Source organism: Pipra filicauda, unplaced genomic scaffold (assembly GCF_003945595.2).
Source record: "Pipra filicauda isolate LSUMZ 115617 unplaced genomic scaffold, ASM394559v2 scaffold21_size4447388_pilon, whole genome shotgun sequence".
In the NCBI taxonomy this organism is placed as follows: Eukaryota; Metazoa; Chordata; class Aves; order Passeriformes; family Pipridae; genus Pipra; species Pipra filicauda.
In genome coordinates, this window is record NW_024104332.1 from 3,315,635 (window position 1) to 3,338,029 (window position 22,395).

Sequence of the window (22,395 nt, forward strand, 5' to 3'; positions counted from 1 at the left end):
GCTTTAAGGTCCCTTCCAGCCCAAACCATTCCATAATTTTGTGAAAAAGCTGCAGTATGTTTTGGAACCAGTACACAGCCATTACAAATTGAAGTCCTTTCAGGGCTGACCTCCTTGGTCTCCCTGGATAGTTTGTCTTGTATCAGAACGTGATCTGTCAGGGACGGTTCTCTCTGGAATCCAGCAGCCTGTGTTTCCTTGGGCGTGATTCTGTCATGCTCTGTCACTACCAAATGGGTTTTCTTAGCTGTTTGTGAGACAATATGCCATCTTCTAATGGCTTTTAAGTCCATTTAATAAAAAAGAAAGTAGTTTTAAATGTAATAGGCGGTTATTTCTGAGCGATTTCCTTGTCTAGTAAAAACGATTAGTAGCAAGTTTCTTTCAGGAGATGACACAATGTCTTTGACGTGAATACCATAATGATGGCAATATCAGCAGTGACCTCCAAACTCCTCTCAGGTAGGAAGAGCTGCCACAGAGCTCTCTCTAGAGATTGGGAACAGAGAGGAGGAGCACAGCCAAAACAGGCAAGCCTTTCCGGCAGGTCAAGGATCATTGCAGGGTAAAATGGGATAAACCTACATTCCAAAGACTGAAGTTAAAGAATTCTCCCTTCATTCCCCCAGGGATTGTTACTTACGTTGTTTAGTGTGTTCTATACCAATACAAATAATATTAAAATTTACTGTATTTTTGTGTATTTTTAATTCTTGTACAAATTTGTTCTCTTACTAAGGTTAAAGTTTTTGGTGAAAAAGTGGAACAAAGTCGGCAGGAAGAGCGCACAGGGTGAAAGCATTTCTCGCAGTGTAGGAGGTAACACAGGTAAGTGTTTGGACAAGTGCGTTGTTTTTATTGTAATTTCTCTTTAGTGATGTGTTTCATTTGAAAGTGTCAAAATCTGTTTATTTTGTGGAGCAGATGGATGGATGGTCTGATGTAGGTCAGTAAGGACTTGAGTTACTTGAGGAACAGCTGACTGTTCCTTTGAGTTACTTATGGGTGTCTTTGTAAGAATTTCAACCAACATCTTAATACATCACCCAGTACTTTGAACTGTCTCCCTTAATGTAATATTCCATTACTTGTGCCTTTTCAACACTAAACAAAATTCAGATGAAGTAGTGTATTTTGCATTACCTGATACTACATAATTTTCATTGTTTCTAAATTGCTGGGAATATTTATTTTTAGAAAAAGCACCAACTTCTTGCATAAGTCCACTGTCGTGTGATTCCTAGGAAACTTGAATGCTCAAATGCTGAACTTTCTAAAACCTCACTACAAAATAACGTCAAACTTCTGTTAAATCTGGTTTAAAAAAAAAAAAACAAACAAAAAACCCCACCCAAACCAAACCATAAAACCAATTAGCTGTAGAAAGTGTATTTATCTGCATTCAAACCCAAACTTTACTGTATTCTGCTGTGGTTCTCGTGGGTGTATTGGATGTGTTTCTGACAGCCTGTTCTGAATGGTTCCCAGCGCATGTTTTTTAACCCTTTCCTATTTGCCACAGCCTCTGGTACTCGAACAGAAGTTCTGAAAGAGCAGCAGCCCCCGGCTGTTCCCATCAGCTCTCCCCCTACCCGGGACAGGGACATGAGGCTGTGCCACAGAACCAGCATTGCAAGATTTGGGAGCCTCTCCCCCCGATCCTCTTCCCACTCGCACAACAGGTCAGTCGGACATCCCATAGACAGCCTTCCATAAAAATGGAACCACTCGTTAAAGGTGGTACTTGAACCAGAAGAGCAGTTTGTTTTCCTAGATCTAGTAAATGTTTTTATTTCTTTCAGGATGATACAGGAGAATAAAGCTTCTTGTCTGCTTTAAGCATCGTGTCTGATGTTCTTGGACTGAGAGCATTCCTAGTGGTGTTCCCCAATTTAATTTGGGCAGAGCACAGAATTTACAGAGGCTGTGTCTGCTAGCCTGCTCTGAAGGGCAATTCTTGTTGCCTTTGCAGGAGTTGGCATGGGAGGTAGCTGGTCTCAGTCCCATCATCTTGGAATGTGTTCTTTGTTTCTTAACCTCATGGCTAAATTAGAAACTCCCAACGATCAGGCAAGAATTTTCTTCAAAATGAAGAAAAAAAATAGCAGCAGAGAAGTAGCTGTGGTGATCTAGGGATACGCAAAGACAGGAGATTCTCCAAATCATTGTAGGTTTTTTTAGCATTGCTGACTGATGTGGGGCACAGACAATGCTTGCCGTGACAGCCAGATGGTGTTGTGGTTTGCATGGAATTTAACAAAACAACTTGGAGAGTTGGAGACCTGCAAGCATTTCCCAAAAGACTTAATTCTGCCCCACCCTGTTCCTCTGTCATGACACGTGTCTGGGCCCTGCCAAGGAAAGTTACATACCGCCCATGTGGTATGTAACAGGAGGTAAATAACAGCAGCGCTGGCTGATGCTCAGTGTGGCTGAGTGAGTGGCAGCTCAGGTCTGATGTGGATCCGAGGTAGGCCAAACAATGCCTGTTGCTGCTCTTGTGTCCTGGCAAAGCTATACAGAAGGAAGGGATGGATAGGAGCTACCTCCTGCTAATGGAAAGGTGCAAGGAAAAGGAGTAAATCCAAACTACAAATAGCAGTGTCCCTTATGTCTGCTAATATTTGGAATTTGTTGTTAATGCCCAGAAGGGAGACCCATCTAAAGGGGCCCCTTTTTCAACCTTGGCCTTCAAGGTAGTATTTTCCCTGCTGAAGAGGAGCATGCACACCTTGATGCAGCTCCTCCTTGATCCTCCTGTGCAGAGGGTCTTGTCTCACTTGGCCATTTGGACTCACTTCTAACTGCATCTTTCTTACCCAAGGGACTTTGTGTTGTGGTTAAATAGAGAAAGATTCAGAGATACTCCAGCTTTTACCAAAACATCCTTTCTTTTGACTCCCCTGTATACAAAGCTACCCAGTCTGTATTGTTGAATACATAACTTTTTGGTGGTGGTGGTGTTTACTATTGTTCCACTTTTCTTTGCCCGGAATTCCTGCCTGTACGAATTTAACTTTACTGTGTATATTTGAGACTATAGCATGAGAAGAAAATAATTTGTTTTCCTTTTTAAGATTGCATCCGTCCCCAAGTTCAGCTTCAGAAAAGTCACTTGTGCCACCTCACGATCCCGAACGATCACTCACAGAATACATCCATCGCTTGGAGGTTATCCAGCAAAGACTGGGGGGGATGCAGCCAGGTAAGAACCACCTTCTTGCCCCCACAGCTCCCAGAAGTCTGGGTTGATTTTTGCAAGGTTCTGTTGATGGAGAGGTACAGAGACAAGGCAGATGATCAATGTGATCAAAGCAATGTCCAATTTATCATTTAAATCAGTTAACTTTTATACAGTTTAGTTTGTTCAGGGTACACGCTCACAACAAGGTGATTGGATAGCTCAGTCTGTGCACGCGTCTCGTGTCTCCAGTTCGTTGGACCTGATGTTCTGTCTATGTGACTTGAAATCATTCTTGGCATGCAAAGCCCTTCCTAATTAATCTGCCTTTAGGGGCTTTCCGAAATCTGCAGGTGTACCTTTATCTCTAGTTTCTCAAGGCTTTCTTACTATAAACGTACTGTATTCTCAAACCATATAACTAGACACACAGCTAACAAGTATAAACACCGCATATTTTCACACAGTCTGTAAGTATAAACATTACAGCTTACAGCTTCTGAAGCAATGTCAAGCAAGGCCTACAGAATGCAGAGAAATTGTTCAGAGAAATCTCTTTACTCCGGCCACAAGGTTCTTTGTACATATTGCCCATAAAGAACATCATTTTAGTGAATAATTATAATTATTGGTAGGGGATGACTAAGTAAGTTTCTGAAACTTTCGTGAATCATATCTAAAACTAGTCCATTTCTCAAAATAAGTTCATAGTGAAATTTTTCAGAGATAAGGCTGAATAATTTAATGTGGTTTCTGTCCCCACTCCTGTTTCCAAGTCTAAATAAACGAGTGTTGCAGTTTAAATGAAGCTTTGTATAGGGTTAATTTGCTTTAGAGTCAAAGACAGCTGTTGTAATAGCTGAGCAGGGCTTTCTCTGCAGCACAAACTTCCCTTCCTGTCCTTCCCTCATTTATCACTTCCTTATGTTCCATAATAGATTAAAAAAAAAAAAGATCTGGAGGCTGGTAAATCCAGCCATCTAGTTCTAAGCTTGATCAAAGAGCACACAAAGGATTGTAGTGGACCTTAGCTTTGCTATTTAAAACACTTCCACCTATTTTCTGGACTGCAGTCAAAAGCTGACCAGGTCGATATTTAGCTGTGGCACTGAGGGGATGTAGAGTGTGTTTGGATTCCTTTCCACACTGCACATACACACCTTACATTTTTCTTTGCCTAAGCATAACCATCATCACCTGCTGTTTCCCAGGTGGGCTTGCCTCCTGTAATTGTCCTTCAGCCTTTGCCCAAATATATCACTAAAGTCAGCAGCTGCAGTGACAATCCACATAGAAGGGTTTGGGTTGGAATAGATCTTAAAAATCATCCCATTCCACCCCCCTGCCATGGGCAGGGATACCTTCCACTAGACCAGGTTGCTCTAAGCCCTGTCCATCCTGACCTTGAACACTTCCAGGCATGGCGAGTCCACAGCCTCTCTGGGCAACCTGTTCCATGAGAATAGTTTGGGAACTTCGACATTATTCTCAGCGGGGCTTTACCCAGAAACTCTATTACTATGACTTTGTGGGAGTTGGGTTCTTTTCCACAAACACTGCAGCTGTATGGCAGATACAGATAGATAAATAAATTTTAAACTTGAAACCTGATAGCCTTTACTGAAGGAAGGTATTTTGCTTCCAAGTGCGGAATAAGTATTCCATAACTGAGACACCATGAATAGAAATTCTGTGGAAAGTGCATATAATTTCTGTCATCTCCATGTTACCAGGACAATGATGTCAGGCATTACAGAGTGACATTGCAACCTTTAGAACAGTTCTGTGAGCCAAATGACTTCCTAGTTTCTAATGAACTTTAGGACATCTACTCAGTGACAAGATCTTGCCCAGCAACAGAATCACCACAGGAGTGCCAAAGTCGAGCTGTCACTGTGGGTAAAGCAGGTCTGTGATGGAGCACTGGGCCCAGTGTGTAAAGGTTTGCTTTGGCAGGCGTGTAAACTTTCAGATCCTCTTTTGGATTGCTCCTAAGTGGCTCGTGAAAATGGGAATTGCTTTCAGTGTAGCTCGTGTGAAGCACGTTGAGAAAATTACATGCTGCTAACTGCACCCTGTCGCTTCATAACATAAGCAGTTTTCTAATATTCATTTGTTTTTTTTTTTTAAATTTAGGACAAGTGCCAGGCTCTCCTCGTCAGAGAAGCATGAAGAAGTGATGGGAACGCTTATGAAATCTGTCCTGGGAGTTACTGCTTCCTTCTGAGCTGGTCCTTACTGAACAGAGGCACTTGCAATCAATCTCCTGTGCAACTGAATAAAGGGCAGTGCTTTTACAGCAGATTTTTATATGACTCTTTTTATTATATTTTAGTACTTAAGAGGGACTTTTCTCTGAGAATGATGTTTTACATTCTCATGTAAAATTACTCTAAGTTAACAGCTGAAGTGTGACTGCATCACTGTATTGTAAGCTGCAAAAAGTCTCTGTGGTGTTTATTTTTCTAGAGTGTATAGATGGATTCCTTGTAAAAAAAGTTATTAAAATGGCATTTCATTAGTGAATTCTTACATTGTATGGTTATTTGTTTTCACCTTACCTGTTTACTCATCTTGCTGTTCCTGAAATTGTTCGGGCTTTAATATTTCTGTAGGATCATTCTGACTAAAGGAACAGCTCAAATACTGTCACGAATATCAAAGATACCTGTAGCCATCTGTGAATTTAGGGTTTGCTCCTCTGGTCTGACAGTAAGTAAGTTCTCCCTCCCTCAGTCTGTCCTATTTACTCTGGACACTTTTAGCTTCCTTTCTCTAGTTCAAAAGGCTCATAACTTCTATTTAACTCTCTGCATTTTTGGCCAAACCTACCAAACAAAACCTCTGAACTGTATCTACCTCTAGTGTAAGTGAAACTCCTGGTTGCAAATCCTATCCTCTGTCCAGTATCTTGTGTGCAGGTACCTTCACGGGGGCAGTTCCAAATGTATATGAAGTTGCTGGTCAGAGGAGAGGAAAGAGGCATTCTGGTGGTAAATCCATTTCCAATCACAATGTCTCAGTGCAAAAATGAGAGAGATTCCAAATATCATGCTGAATAAGACTTCTTTCTGTGATACTTCTGTATTTCTTTAGAAAAAGTATAGGCAGAATTATAATACCAGAAGTATTTTAAACCCCTGGAAACATGATCTACCTTTGAAGCAGATGTGGTATTTAACTTTGGAGCATCAGAAAAATCTCTTCTGGAGGCAGATTATTCTGCTGCAGCCTGTTACAAGATTTTTGTCTACAGGGAATTGACAGTTATATATTGGTGTTTGTCTCAGATTGTTTTATTGCTTATTTAACTTCTTTTATCCCATATTGGTCCTAGTAAGCCCTTATGTATCTGTCAGGTAGATCACCATTTAGTTCTCTGGAAAAAAAAGGTGGTAGAGATAGAAGATTGAAGATAGAGGAGCCTGGCCTCCAAGAAGTGGGGTGGGACATGAGCCTGATTGAGGGGCAGGGTAGGGCGGAGGAGCAGTTTGTGGCCTGTGAGCAGTGCCAAGAGTGTCTGTGCCATGTGGAGGAAATGCTGTGGAGCTCCAGGATCAGCCCTAAGTGAAGGAAGAGTCTGGATTACATGGGGCCCAGCTTGATGGACTGCTGTACCTGAACCGTGCTGGACACAACAGAGATGCCGTCCTGGCTCTTCAGCAAACTGGTGATTTACTGCCTGTGGATGTTGGTAAGACCTTTCCCAGTGCCTCCTCATCCTTTTGCTCTAGAGTTCTAAACCAGTTTGAACTGACAGTTTATGCTGGCTCAGTGCATCATAATTCTTTTAAAAATCAGATTCTAGGAGTCTTAAGACTCAATGCAGCATTGCCAAACTGCACACTGAATGGTGCGGGTGCCCTTTTTGCTTAGCACAGCATGAGTTTATCCTCTGTTGGGAACAATGTGCATTTCTAGAGCAGAGTTCAGAACTGGCACTAAATCAAATCTGTAATTGCATACTCACACCTGAATGTTCAATGTTGACTGTAAGCAAGGCTGTGATACCAGAGGGCCTTTGCTCAGAGTGAGCCACTCAGTACTGACACTGCAAATCCAAATTAATGACTAGTTTTAAAAACTGACACTTTTAGTTGGACATGAAAAATTACCTTTTAAAGGGTGGTTGGCACATCATAGGGATAGTTCTGCTTCAAGGGAATTTGGCTTTGCATTGGCACATTTTTTAATCAATCTACAGGGGGTTTTTTATGTCCCAAGACATGCAGGGCTCTTCCCAAGCCCTGGCAGGGCAGTCTTTCAGGATCTGAGCTATAGGTGTTACCTGTGGCTACATTACCATCAGCTCCCTGATACTGCAGATGGCTTTCTGAAGGACAGTGGAAGCAGAAACATTTCTGCCTGGTATCGGGGGTGAAGTTTTAAGCAGTGTGGTTTTCCCAGTTCTGGTGTGATGTGCCTGTGCCCTTGGAAGGGCAGTCGCACAGGGCACACTCTCCCATGTTGACCTCAGTAACATAAGCAGAGAAATTGGAAACCCCATATGTGATACCAACGTGAACCCAATCACCCCAAGTGGGGTAGCTGTTTTGCACAGAAAGCAGTTGTTAGCAGAAAACTTCTCCCCAGATTTCTTGCCTGTTTTCTGGTTCCAGGAAAGTTATTCTTACTGTCAGAGCAGTCCTGGTAGGACCACAAGCAAGGTCCTGGATTTGCCTTTGCCCGAGTAATTGGGAGGCTGCAGGAATGCCAGAAGTTCAGCATGCCCGTAGTGTCTTGCCACACCCACTCACACCGGGACTTGTGGTTGCATGGGGAACCAAACCAAGTGTTTCCTCCTGGTCTCTAGCGCCCTTTGAGAGGTGGTTGGCTTTAGGAAAGACTTCTTTATTTATTATTAATTAATTAATTACAGTCCCAGGCACCACTTTACATCTCGGCTGTCATACTGGAATTCTGTGGCATGAATATCTCCATATCCTATCCTGGGACACGCCGTGGGTTGGGTTGGGGGGGGGGAGGCGGAGAGGAGGAGCCCGGACTTCACGCTCGGTCACAGTTCCTATTTTCTGTTTGGAGGAAAGAAGTGGGGAGGTAAAGGGCAGTTTCGGTACTTTCAGAAAGTGATCTCAGCAGAGCAGGGACGAAGGAAAGGGAAAAGGAAAGAGGAAGGGAAACAGGAAAGGAAGGGGAAGAGGAAGGGAAAGGAAGGGAAAAGGGGGAAGGGTGGGAACAAGTAAGGAAAGGGGGAAGGAGAGGAAAGAAAAAGGGAAGGGCGAAGGAGAAAGGCAGCAGCTGGATGAGGCAGCGGGCGGGCCCTACTACGGCCAGGCCCCGGCCCGCCCCAGGCGCGGGCGGTGTGTCCCCGGCTGCGGCGGCGGCTGCGCAGGGCGGGGGGGCCGGCGGCCCCTCCCTCTTTTCTTCCCTCCCGCCCTTCTTCCCTCCCCTCCGGCCCGGCCCGGGACCGCCGCCGCCCGCCCCCGGCCCGCCCCCGGCCCCACCTGCGGCAGCGCTGGGCGGCGGCTCCGGCGGGGTCCGCTCGCTGCTCGCCCGCCCGCGCCATGGCGGCGGAGCGCGGGGGCTGCGCGCTGGAGGCTGTGCCGCTGCCACCTGAGGTGCGCGAGAGCCTGGCGGAGCTGGAGCTGGAGCTGTCTGAAGGTGAGCGGGGCCGCGTCTCGGCCGCTCTGCGGGGCCCGGCCCGGCCCGGCCGGCGGGGAGGCCGCGGGCGGCTCCGGCCGCCCGCCCTGGGTGGTGCGGGCGCGGTGCTGCTCAGGGGGACCTGGGGCCGGCGGCGGCTTCGCCCCTCGGCGGAGCCCGCCGGAGCCCTCGGCCGGGGGCTGCGCCGCCCCCCGCGGGCCCTGCGCTGGGAGCGGCGGCGGAGCCTCCCTCGGGAGCGCTTCCAGACGGCCGGTTAGCGCGCGGCTGGATGCGCTGGAAAGACAGTTGGTTTTTAGATTTTTTTAGTTTTAATGTCTGTTCCTAACTGTAGCTGAAACCTTAAACCTCTCGCTTTGGATCTCTCATTAATTCCCAACGTTTTTGTGCTTCCCTGTGTATACGGGCAGGAATATGGTGATGTTCCCTCCATTTCTGTAGAGCCACAGAATTACAGAATGGTTTGGGTTGGAACCTTAAAGCTCATCTTTTTCCACCCTCCTGCCATGGGCAGGGGCGCCTTCCACTATCCCAGGCTGCTCCAAGCCCCGTCCAACCTGACCTTGGACACTTCCAGGGATGGGGCAGCCACAGCTTTTCTGGGCAACCTGTGCCAGGGCCTCCCCACCCTCACAGGGAAAAATTTCTTCCCAATATCCAATCCATCTCTCTCCTCTGTCAGTGGGAAGCCTTTCCTCCTCCTCCTGTCACTGCAGGCCCTTGTCCAAAGTCCTCCTCCAGCTCTCTTGGAGCCCCTTTAGACAGTGGAAGGGTCTTTAAGGTTTCCCTGGAGCCTTCCTGCTCCAGGCTGAACACCTCCAGCTCTCCCAGCCTGGCTCCAGAGCAGAGGGGCTCCAGCCCTGTGCATTAATGAGCCCTTGGTCAGAGGTGGCAAGACGCAGTGCCGTGCAAAGGGTCACAGTGACCATTCTGTGGGTTTTCAGCCCCCAAAAGGAAACATTCCTTCCCTTTCACCTCCAGGCTGGTGTTTAGTGGTAACAGCCCTTCTGTGATTGTAGTGGGAGTTGGACATGATATCTTGGTGAAGGGCTGGGGAGGATTTTTTTTTGCTTATTAGTCCCCTGGCTTGGCCTGTCCTGCAGACAGGCAGGTGTAGGCACTTGGTGCAGGAGAGCATGGCAGGGCAGAGGTGACCGAGGCAGCATTTTCTGGGAGCAGATACTGAATTTTCCTCAGTTACATTGTCAAGCTGCACATTGGAATAGAAGAGCTAAAAACCTGTTAATGCCGTCCACGGTCCTGGGGGTGGGAGCATTCAGTCCTCTCCTCAGGTGTTGCAGTATTCAAATCGGCATGTTCAGGTGGGCAAAACCGGAGTTATTTCACCTAAATACACTGACTGAGGTCATGGTTTAGGAAATGATTCACAGGTCCGCTGTCCTCGCCTCCAGTGTGGAACCTCTGGTGCAGCAGCAGGGGAAAGGTGTAGGATGGCTAACTTTGTTGTCCAAGTGTAACCTGTCACTGCATGCCTGCCGGTGAGGTCAGAAGCAGTACCTGGCATGCCCTGGTGCTTGTGCAAGAGGAGTTCCCCTGAGCTGTGCTCTGCTGTGTGTGCAGCTGGGACCATGTGCTCTCACGGCGTGGCCACACTGGGCACAGTGGCTCTTCCTGTGTGCCTTCCTGTATGCCTGCGTGCAGGTCAGCTGGGGTTCCTGGGGCTGGCTCCTGGGCTGTGCAGTTCCTGACTGTGTGTTTGTTTAACTGATGGAGCATTTTTTTAACAGATAGGTCTGCAGCATGTTAAACCTGTGAAACACCTGGAGTGATTGCAAAGTGTCCTAGTGCAGGGGGTCTGATACGGAAAGTGTGTTGCTGTGTAACTGCTGGATTAATTGATTGGATAAAGTGGTTATGAGAGCTCAAATTTCTTGACCACTACGAAGACCTAATTTATGAGCTTAGATGTGAGTCCTTTTCTGCTTTTCCTCAAAGAGGAAAAGCAGAAAGTATTTGCAAGTAGTTCTTCGCCACCCGGTGATATGTTACATGCTCGCTTGAGGTTTGTGTGTGAAGCTTTTAGTGGACCCCTCTGTCATTAATGCTCAGAACTTGCTCATTTGGAGAGGAAGGAATAGCAATTTAAGATTATGCTGCATATGCCACAAGTTAGAGAAGGTCAGTACTTGGAAGGATGTTCCCATCATCTGAGAGGAAGTATGAAGGGAGAAAGTTCCTTTCTAATTTGTGTACGTACTTTGTTAATTGAAGTGTTATATGTACTGTGCTGAGGCAGGAGTAATGTCTGTTCTCTTTGCTTACATTATTTTCACCTATAAATAAATCAGGAAGATGATTTTACCCCAAGTTGTTGTAGCAAAAGTTGGGAAAAGCATTTGTGTTTAGATGTAGAGAAGAATGGAGACACAAGTACATTGGTACTTTCTAAAGGCAACTCAAAATCCTAAATAAAGCATTTGACTGAGAAGAGTTTTGGATGGGGATGGAATGCCAGGTCATGCTGCAATTCCAATCACGTGCACTTTGTTGGATCCCTCGCATTTCCAAGATCCTAATCTCTTGATTGGCATTGTTTGTATTCTTCATGTATCGGAAAAATAATAGTTGGGGATAAAAAAGTTACCCTAGAATGATGCTGCTGTGAGGCCTTGTTACATCAGCACTGTATTTTCTTTCTTGTTGAACAAAAGTAGTGAATTTTGTTAAGAAAACTAAGAGATGTGCCACAACCTTTTGGGGAGGTAAGGACAATTTTGAGACCTTGCCTGGCACCTAAGCTGAGCTGCAGCTGATGGATCTGTAGACTAAGCTTGCTTACCTTAAGACTGTAAGATGCTGCAGCTTTCTGATGCAATGGAAAGATGCAGAGTTCCCTAATGAGCCTGGCAGGATCTGTGTCAAAGCATGACGGGGGTGCTGTGCAGCTCCAGTACTTCATGTTTTTTTATAAGTCACTGTAAAACACTGGTAGAGTTTTTTATTGGTGGTGGTTTTTTGTGTTCTGAAAGAGAGCTAAGATTATAAATGGTTCTTTAAAAAAAAATAATTCCAGTTGGCAGTGGAGATTTCACAGGGAAAGCATCAATGTGCTTTTTAAAGCCCTACCTGTTCTATGATAGCGCATCATACATTTCTGTGTATTTTTATGTATCTAAGTGTACTCGTGCACTGCTTTTTATTAAGGTATGATAATTTTAAAGAGCAGGTCTCATTTAGACGCAGATGTAGCTTGTATAATTTGTACTTTTATGAAAATCACATTTCAGTTGAAAGCCATGCCTTGAAACAACTTTGGACTGTTCTCTTGTGCGGAGAGAACTCTCTCTTCTCTTGTCCTCATTTTTATTCTTTTCTATTTCAGAGCTTTCCCAGTTTTTCTGCTGCATTTTTTTCCATGGCACATAGCTATACTTCGCTTGCTTATGCAATGAGATGCATGTTTTGGGTAACAGAAAAGCCTGAGAGATCGTGAAGCCTTTCCTGGGCCAAAATAACTCCTGACGTTTGAAGACCTCTTTCTGAAGAGAGTAGGGCAGCATTTGAGCAGCTTCACTTTTACTCCCCTAAGCCTTGGGGTTGTGGAATTGGGTCATCTTTTGCTTCTTCCAGGTTATTTATGGTGGAAGATGCTTCTCTTTTTCCTTGCTCATCTAAGGACAAGATACATAGGAGTAGAAGTAGTCAAAGATAAAACTGTGTTAGGTGTCCATGTAGGAACGAGGACCTGCAGTCAGCTTGTGATGGCTTTGTCTTCTGGAATTGCTGGTGGTGGCAGTGACCTCAAACAGCAGTTCAGGGACTTACAAGAACATATGACTACGTTTGTTTCTTTTCTTGGAAATTTTTGGGCTTGTTGCTGTCTGGGTCCACTGAGGCTGGGCCATTTGGATGCACAACACTGGATTTGTGTTCAGTAAAATCTGAGTGAAAGCTGAGAAAAGAAAAATGTGGGTGTACAGACTCTAAAGTGGTGTTTGACCAGTGTGTTAATGGTACAACACTTTTTGTCGTCTGAGTTTCTGAACAGCTTTAAATGTTAAATGTGTGGATTTGGGTTTTCTTCTGTTTGCAACGAATTTGTAGGTGGGTCTTAGTTTGGACTTGATGATCTTGGAGGTCTTTTCCAACCTTAATGATTCTATGAACTAAGCTGAAACTCTAAACAGAGATTACCTGCTGTAAAGAGGCTGAAGAGATTTTTTTTACTAGTTCAAATCTGTCTTGTTACTCCACAGATTGCCAGATGGGGAATGCTGCTCTCAATGGCTTCTGTCAGACAGGCTACAGGCTTAGTCCTGAGATAGAAATGTATTGTCCTTACCATCTTAATTATAATCTTATTCCTTGATTTATTTGGGGTGTATATTTTGCAGCTCCTAACACAATGCTCTTAGGTTTCTTCTGAGCCTGATTGAGTTTTAGTGGCAAATGATGCAGTTTAGATGGAGTGGTCAGTGTGCAGGTTCCCCAGCAGATGTTTACATCTGCCTGGGCTGAAAGCTGACTCTGACATGATTTTCATCCTAGTTTATTTCCTATTTAAGAAAGGAAGAATTTGTGTGTGTGACAAGGAAGCTTTCTCTGGGCTTTTTTGTGTTTTGGTTTGGTTTTTTTTTTTTTTCCTTTTGTGGGACTTGGGTTTTTTTGGCATGTTTTGAGTACTGCAGGTAATTCCTGAGTGGAAGAAGGTATCAGCTATGAAGTATTTCCTGAAAAAAAATTAAAGGTGTTTAATGTCTGACATTTTTGGCTACTGGGAATATTCCAGCAATGCTTCAGCAAATACTTTTGTAATAAGTCTAGTTGTTTTTTTTTTAAATAAATTGATAAAATAGTACTTGTTTTTGGTCAAAACACCCTTCTTATAAAACCTAAAGGTAGTGGTGAGAGCTGAAAAGTTTAAGTGCTTTTGTTACACTGGCAGTATTGACATGGTACTAAATTTCTGTATGTGAAATTGGTGAGGAAGAAACAAACACAAACACTTTCACATATTATTATTCTTGTGATAAAGCATGGTATTTGGGAGGTTTTTTTCTGGTCTTAAAGTGGTGGTTTTCTGTTACGGAAGTCTTCTGCTATCATTTTAATACTTGGAAATAAATATGATCTGAGAATGTCAGTGGGAAGAACTGTTGGGACTGGGGAGACAGATGGCAGTCTGTGAAACTTAACCTGCAGCATCCTTCTTGCTTTATTTCTGGGCTCTCCAACAGCAACTGTTAATTGTGTGATAGTACCTGGGGCTTGCCAAATGCCCATGGGGACTGAGTAAGCCTACAAAGCTTGTTCTCACAGGTCCTGGCACCTGGCTGATGTCCTTCAGGCTACCTTGTGTCCTTAGGCCTGGTCTGTGACTGGAACAGTCACGCTGTGTCCACAGGGAAGCAGGGTCTTGATTTATTTAATTACTGCTTTATTTATTTATTTATTTATTTCAGGGCAGTCTTGTGGCATGGGGTAGTTACCCTTGCAAGCCATTTGTGGTTACCATATGCAAGGGATCCTTTTTTTTCAAATGAAAAGCGTGTTCCTCAGAAAGGGGAGCACACTGTCACTGCTCAGTCGCCGGTCGGAAATGTGCTACGGCAGAGGTTTTATCCAAACCTCGCTATGTCCTCAGTAGAATTAATTCATAAATTAGAGATTTAAGAGAGGTGGCAGTTACCAGAGGTGACATGAAGAGTTCAAAGTCCTCTGAACCCTTCTGCATTGAGAGAGTAAAGCAAATTGACCCATTTTCTTTTTCTTGCCATGTCTGATGTGCTGAATGATCAGAGCAGGTTTTTTTTTTTGTTCTCCCCTGTATTTTGAAAGGTAGTGAGGAGCAGTTTAGGGGCTCTTGTTGAGGTGACCTAAAATATTAGCACCCATACTGGAAAACACTTGTACTGGTGGAATAATACGACTGTTCATGGTTTTCACCTGTAAAAAACCTTCACTTTCACTCTCGTTCCCATTCCCCCATCATCTGTTCCATCACTGTTATTCTGCTGCCCCCCCCCCCCCTTTTTTCTTTCCCACCTTCTGGAACATGGGAGGATGATGAGCAAGCTGTCTAATCTTAGCTGAGAGCATCTTTACACTTTTTGCCTTTAGCTATTTCATTAGAAACACTTTTGGGAGTAGTGAGGATCTGCAGAAGGACATCCACTCTTATTATGTTGTCTGTGGCTTTCAGCTTAGGAGTGATGCTGATGCACTTAAAGGCTTAAAAAATGAAAGGACTAAATCTGTGCTGCTACCTTTTATCACTGAGAGGAAACAGCAAATGCCCAACCAGGAGAACTGGGAGTGCTAGGTCATCAACTTCCTTTCCAATCAAAGCTGAATTTCAGACTCGACCAGTTAGGTGTAACTCTTGTTATTCTTTTATATGTTGCTTTGTCAAGGAAGGTTAAAACCTGTGCAGAACAGTAGTATGATGGCAACCTGTACTTTAAGAAAATTAAATTAAATATATTTTTTCCACGTGTTCTCGTGCAAAAATATGTTTTCCCTAAAATCATAAATGCACATATTTATGAAGTAAATAGACCTTTATAAAATTAACATTGATCACTGTCCTGTGTTCTATCTCCCCATCCTTCCCCCATACTTAAATCAAGTTCTGTCAGTCTTGAGAACATGAAGTGACTTTTTTTTTTTCCCATTTGCTAGTTAAAATGCTGTTGGGGCATTTTTTTCTTTGGGTTAGTTTAGGGTTTTTTAAAGGAATAAACTATTCTTCTGAAGTGTGATTTCATTGAGGAAGGGCTGTGGCATCTCTTGGGCTGAAGAACGGTGTGACACAGAGGCAAGATGCCCAAGGTGCTTGCTTGGTGACATTTCATAAAGCTGAGTTACAGATGGATCGCCCCGTTCTGTTACTGGAAGAAAGACTTTTTTTAAGTATGCAAAGAGAGAGGTGAAACATTTCAGTCTCTCTGATTACATGACAGTTATTTGGTTATTAAGAACCTGTGTATTTACCTTGGAATAAGTATCAAAGTATTTGACAGTTTCTTGGCACAAGGTTTGTAGCTCTTGAGGAAACATAAACTTGATGCATTCTCCTGAGTTTTCTTGAAGTGATGATTGCAAACCCAGGTTTGAAGGTCACACAATCATTTAGGCTGGAAAAGACCTCTGAGATCATGGAGTCCAACCATTACCCCAGCATGATGTGCAGTAAAATTGAATGTATGGTTTTGCTGTGCTGAGATTGAAGAAAGCAGTTCTGCAATGCAGAATTCAGGGGACCAATTGAAATGTGTGGCTGAATCATTAAAGCCTCCAAAACTTCATCATATCCTTCTACCACTTTCTCACAAATCTGTGGATTTTTGTTGTTGTTGTTTTCCTGTGTTGAAGCTTGTGCCTTGTAGCCAGTGTCTGCAATTTACAATTCAATGAAGAAAGAAACAGCTCTTAAGAGTCATCCCTGTCTGTTGTTACCTTTTGAAGGTCAAGACATTCCTATTTTATTATCTCTGTGTACATCCCTTTAAGAACTTGGAGGGACTTCCAGCAACTCATGAATCTGATTGGGCCTCATCCCTTCACTAGCAGGGACTTCTTGTTCGGTGTTCCTGCTGGATGCTGCTAGTGTCTTACAGAAATCTGCCTCTTCTAGAATTTGTTATTTATGGACACTGAAAATAAACTTATAGTTCGTGTTGTGATATTATGAAGATAATCATCTTTTATTCTGGCTTTTTTTATCATTCACCGTGGCTCAAATATTTGATTTTTTAAATTATTTTTCCTTTTACCTAGTTATAGCCAGATGGCCTCAGAGCTGGATTGGGTTGAGGGCAGAAGGATGAAGGAGGATGCCAATAATTCAGCTTAGCTGCAACATGAATCTGTACCCGAAATAAATTTTTCTCAGCATCTGCCTGTATCTGTGTGGCTGTTTCTTCCATCTGTCCTGGATCCAGCCTGGAATGAAATGCTGGCCTTGCTGGTTGTAGCTGTGTTTTGTCCTTCTAAAACTTAAAATATGAAAGCTCTCACGAGTCATAATCAATATGTTACTGCCCCACAGCTCTGGGATTCATCAAATATAAGGAAAATACCAGCCAACTCAGTGTTTTATCAGATAGGGTTTGAAAAGTTATTTGCTTACGGAGAAATGAAAACCTGTTATGGGAGGTGGTTTGGGTATAACTGGAGGAGCTTCAGCTCCGTCCATACCATCTTCCTGTCATTAAGCCAGAATTCTGTCAAAGTCCCACACTGAGATTTCCACCTTACGTTATAAGGAGTAGGAAATGTGAAGAAAATGCTGGAACGTGTTGTTGCAAAGAAAACCTGTCAGGTCATGTTGCGAGAGCACAGGGGGAGGCAGGGTTAGGAAGAGGGAAAATGTTTGTTTGCAGTTACATGTTGCCTGACAAAACTACTGACGTTTCTCATTTGAGTTGTTTTTGTATGATTTGGTGAGTTACTTAATTTTGCAAAGAATATTCACTGTTTTCAGAGATGGGAGCTCAGTAAAGATTTTTCCCTTTGTTTTTCTTTCAGAAAAGGTATTTGAAGAAAGCCAGTATTTAGGTTTGAGCATTTTTTCTGATTTTTTTTTTTTTAACCCAAGTTTTCATTTGCTAAGTAACAACCACTAAGAAAGTTAAACTTTGTAAACCAGCTGGTTGATGTTGTAGTACATGTTATAGGAATTACAATGGTTGTACTTGGGATGCTCATTCTTGCTCTTTGCCTTGTTTCTACTGCTCTTGGGTTAGACACTTGCATAGTAAAATTTATGACCTTGAAACTTCTTAGCACTCGAGCTGATTAACCCAGAATCACTCCTAGCAGGAACTAGAGGTCTTCTTTCTTTTTTTTTTTTCCCCTCTCCCCTTGCTGTGGTGCAAGTGTGTCGAGAGCATCACTCTGGAGTTCTTCACAGTTTGACTCCACGTAGTCTCAACTGACTTTTGGGCTGCGCTTAACAGTGCCCCCAGAAACACCAGTGAGGTAAGGATGAGTTTGGATTAGTTTGGCTTCTGTGGGCTTTTGTGCTGTATTTTTACTGGTTGTGTGTTTGTCTGCCTTGAGCAGTTTGGCAAACTGAGGAACGGTATATTTTGTGGTGTTCAGATCCAGAACTGTAGCTGGACCTGTCAGTTTGAGCAGTAGCACAGGAGTCGAGGTGGTGCACGTTGTTTTCCCTGCTCTCACTTTCCAGCTACAGCTGCCTTGTTGGTGAGGTTTTGGGTTGCTTTTCATGAATAATTCAATAAACAAGTTGTTTAAAAGCATTGATATAGTAATCAACCATTGTGATCGTGTGACAGATGAAGGAATGTGTTAAGGAAATGAGGATTTTTTAATCTCTTTTGATTAACTTAGTGGTTGGAGCAAATTAGATCTATGATTCTAGACTTTTCACAATGGTGAGGCCAGGATTAGATGTATCAGCAACTATTGCTTAAATGAGTGCAAAGTCATAGTTTTCTTCAGATTTGGGTTTTAGCAGATGTTGGCACTGTTCTGATTTGGTGTGGTTTTATTTCCATAGGGCATCAGTTTATAATTTATTGGTGCCTGAGACTGACCATTAAAAAATGAGGGTCTTCCCTTTCTAACAAAAGCTGTTTTCAGGTGCCCTTGAGAATGTTTAGGTTCTGCTAATTGAAGGAAGAACTTTGGGTGCTGGGAATACCTGTAAACAGAGTTTTTTACAGGAGGCAGGGGCTGCTCCAGAGACCCTGGGATGAAGATCTACAAAAGGTATCAATGTAGTTATTGCCCTTTTCTTTTTCAGTGATTTTTTTTTTTCTACCTCATTGTTACTAACAGTAGCTTGTGGCACAGCACACACTAAACTACAAGCCCCCTCCTTTACACTCATATTCTGTATTTGGTTGTAGCTATGGCTCGATATTCTAATTTTATGCTACTGTTAAGATTATAAATCATATTTTAGTGATAAAATGGCTGTGTGTAAATCCTGATCTGTATTACTTTGCCTAGCAAGTTGTATGGGCCTTAAACTGTGAGATAAGTCTTCGTTGCAGAGTCTTTGCAGCAGGGAGTTGTGATGATGAAGGTGCTTACAGGCTGGTTGGAGCCTATGGAGGAGGAGTAGCAGAATGATTAGTGAAGCCAGTAAATGGTAGATAGTAAGAAATAAATGGGGTCTTGTACTTTCATTTGAAATGGAAGCTGTATAAATTAGATTTGACAAACTCAGTGACTTACACAACTGCTGTATTGCTGATCCTTCTCCCCTGTGTCCTCTGGCTTGTATCCAGAGGGGAAAAAATAATTTTAAACATACAAAACGTGTGCAGAGCTAATATCTGACAACTTGTTTTTGTGATCATTACTTGTTTTCTGTGCCCTCCTGCACCTCACTGCATCTTCCATTGGGCAAGCTCTTGCATCAGGGTTGCTTTTACCATTTATTTGGGTTGTTCCCTTTTTGGGTCAGGCCAGTTTGGTCACTGTTGTGCTACAAACAGATTTTTCCTGACTGTGGAAAGAGCCTTTTCTTGGTTTTATCCAATTCTGTCCAAAGTCTTCAGCACAGGTGATAACCCACAAGCTTTTTGGAGGCTTTAGCTTTCTTTAAAGTGAGTATTTGTAAGTAGTGAGGTGAACTAACAGAGACTTGGTGCTTAACTTTGAGCTGTACTGTGCAGGGCTTCAATGATGTGTTGGTGCAGCTGGTGCAGTTTGGGAAGCCCAGTAAACTGACTCATGACAAGAGGTAGCCTTGCTGTGTTCAAACAAGCAATGTTTTGACACTGCAAAAGAAAGAGAGATTCTGAATCGGTGTGAGATAATTCCTGGGGTGCTTGAAGGGACTGTGGGATAGACTGATGATTCATGCAGTATTGATGTTATCAAAATTGTGTTGATCACATGAAGTAAGTCTTCAATGCCCTTTTATAAGGGAAAGTGTGAACTTCAAAACTTGAGAATTTGTTTGTAGTCCTCGTCACTGGATATCGTATTTGGGAGAATGACTGCAGTAAAATTGTTACCTGGTGCTGTGTAAAGACCATTACCTAGTTTACAATTATGACTGTTCACTAGAAATTAATATTGTTGTGTGTAATTGGTGTAAGTATCTTCAGCAGACTGTGGTTCAGACTGATTTCAATAGAGATATTTCTGTAAGCACAAGACCAGAGGAGGTGACCTGCCCCACCTCAGCCCACTGTTCCCCCCTCCAAAATCATATTGACATACTACCTTCAAATGATAAACCAGGTGATAAAACAGTAACGTTTGCAGGTTTGTGGATTTGTAGATATTTTTAGCAGCGATGATGTCACATGTATTTAATGGAATTAAACAATTAAATTGGTGTTTCATGGTAAATGCCAGTGGGTTGTATTTTAAGACTAAGGAAACTTATGTTTAATAGAAATCCATTTACCAACCTTATAGGTATTGGTGTTACTCCTTTGAGATTCATCTTCAGGTTTTGGACTTCTTTCTCTAGATAAGTGATTTATTTGGTTTCAGGCATATCCAAGTATTTTCAAATTCTTATGGAATTGCTAGCTTGTGCAGTCTACGCTTAACTGGCATGAGCATTTAAAAAAATAAATATTGGTATGTTTACTAGAGAAATTTTTGGAAGAAATTGAAATGGTTTTTTTTCTATAAAACCAGGAGGCATCATTATTCCACTTATTTCTTGTATCATAGCATAGATTCACAAAGTTTGGGTTGGAAAAGACCTTTAAAGCTCATTTACTTGGAGAACCAGTGCTGAAGCAAACCTTGATTAGTTCCTAACCTTTCTTAGGTGCTAATTAACAAATGTTGGCTCATCTTAGGTTTTTTAGGCGTTTCAAGAAGTTTCTGATATATCAAGGCTTTCACAGGACCCTTGGAGAGTCTTGAATACAAGTGAATTTATTTGCAGGGATTCTGAGCAGCAGGTCCTTGACTGAGGGCTGCTGAAGTGAGGCCTAAAAATAGAAATAAACATAAAAAAATGTCATTTGACAGAAGAATGTCACCTTGATATCTTTAACCTCCTTTTGGTGTTTCTGTACATTTTAATGAACGTTGACACCATGTTAATAACATCCCTGATTCCCAGCTTCTGCAGGAAGGGACTTTACTTGTGGCTATTGTAGTGAATTTTTTTGTGCTCACAGCGGAACAGGTAGCAGCAGGATCTTAAGGAAAATCTGCATGCAGAGTATTGACTTTTAAATTACTTTCTCTATTTTTCTTTCCTAACTGCAGTGACTTGTAGAGTTTTTTAGGGAGGTTGAATCAGGCTGACATGAGTAAGCAGAATTTCTTGATTTCAGTCTTTATTCTTCTGGAAGCATTCTAGAATTTTGGGGAGAGGGAACCGTAGCAACTGGAAAAGGTTTAGAATTTTAAACTCTTTAAGCGTCTTTCAGAATTTGGGAACTAAAGTTGTTTCCTAAATTTATGAGTTAATCAGTACAGCTGTTGAAAAAGCACTTGAGTATCTAATAGAAATATATAAGGACTTGAAATTATTATCCACTTGTGCCAGGTTTTGAGTATTTTAAACCCAGTGGTTTATGGGTTAAGTCATGTACACTGGAAAAGTTGACAAGATAATTACAGAAAACTAAAATGCCTTTGTTCCTGAGAGAACTTCTGAGGGAACATCTCATTTCTGAAGCACAAGCTATGAAACTGTAGAGAATATAGGATTATTGGCATTCAGTGGTTTTCTTGCATGCCAATGCGCATCCTAAGAAAACACATGTAAAAATCAGAAAAGCTCTGCAGTTTGGGAGTACTGGAAAGTTCAAAATTGTGGAATTTTGGCTGAAAAATCGAGCTGTTAATGGTATGCCAGGACAATTCTCTTAGGAAAGGGGTTACATTTCCAAAAGCAAAACCTTGTTCAAAAAAAAAGATATATATATTTGTATATATATATATATATAAGTTGATGGGAACTCAAGACACAGGTTTTACAGCTCTCTTACCAGACTGCTGGAGAGTCTTAATTTTTCCCGGAATAAAAAGCAAAATGCTCATGAATTAACAAAAGCCATGGTAGAGCAGTGGATAGTGTCTCTGGTGGAATTTTTTTCCTGGTCTTTTCAAAGACTGGAGAGAGAAAACTGGGGAACCGGAGAAACCTAATCTAATTCGATAAATGGGCAAGGGGAGTGAAGCAGCATTTGTACAGGTCATGTCAGTTGCTTCTACATATTAGATTAACAGGAATTTAATTGATTTAAAATTCCACAGCTGTTTATAAAATGCATATAGGCCATTAACTTGTCTTCTGATCATCGGTTAAAATGAAGGGGCTAATTATAGCTATTTGAAATCCTTAACTCTAGGAGTGTCTGTATTTTCTCTATTAGCAATGTAAGGACTTTTTTATGCCAGTCCAAAGCAGTGTAGATCCCTGAAGCATGTGTCTGTTGTGAACAGGAGTGGCTTTGTCTCATGAATGTTTAAGCCAATTATTCAAACAGTTTAAACACGATTTGAGGTGTCAATTTAAAAATGCTAGTATATTCCATTTATTGCAGAAATCTTCACAGTGTTAGTGGTAATTCAAACAGTCACCACTCTAAGAGGTGGCGTTGAATCATAACTCTGTGTTGTGTAGCAGTTGTTATATTGGGGGAAAATAGCTACAGATTTATAACTTCCATCTT

At 42.5% G+C, this 22,395-nt stretch overlaps 2 protein-coding genes and 1 long non-coding RNA gene across 14 annotated transcripts in view; 2 read left to right on the forward strand and 1 right to left on the reverse strand.

Annotated features, from left to right (window-relative positions):
* The window catches only part of PCNT (pericentrin), a 78,326-nt gene extending 72,619 nt beyond the window's left edge, over positions 1–5,707 (forward strand). For all 7 annotated transcript variants that reach the window (XM_027751973.2, XM_027751975.2, XM_039381358.1 and 4 more), the window contains 4 exons: positions 740–828; positions 1,523–1,682; positions 3,078–3,205; positions 5,318–5,707. In XM_027751973.2, coding sequence (XP_027607774.2) covers positions 740–828; positions 1,523–1,682; positions 3,078–3,205; positions 5,318–5,361 — 421 coding nt within the window. In that variant the 3' untranslated portion in view covers positions 5,362–5,707. The remainder of the gene's footprint in view (positions 1–739; positions 829–1,522; positions 1,683–3,077; positions 3,206–5,317) is intronic.
* A 2,304-nt stretch (positions 5,708–8,011) lies between these two features.
* Positions 8,012–8,848, reverse strand: LOC120323257. The gene is made up of 2 exons (XR_005563564.1): positions 8,647–8,848; positions 8,012–8,214 (listed from the first exon to the last, which is right to left on the reverse strand). It is a non-coding gene; the product is annotated as an uncharacterized LOC120323257 (long non-coding RNA).
* The window catches only part of DIP2A (disco interacting protein 2 homolog A), an 82,782-nt gene continuing 69,039 nt past the window's right edge, over positions 8,653–22,395 (forward strand). For 5 of the 6 annotated variants that reach the window (XR_005563559.1, XR_005563560.1, XM_027751987.2 and 2 more), the window contains exon 1: positions 8,653–8,803. Coding sequence is in view for 4 of the 6 variants with exons in the window: in XM_027751987.2 (XP_027607788.1) it covers positions 8,707–8,803 (97 nt within the window). In the remaining 2 variants the exon portion in view is untranslated. The remainder of the gene's footprint in view (positions 8,804–22,395) is intronic. The other variant, XM_027751988.2, reaches the window with a different exon arrangement.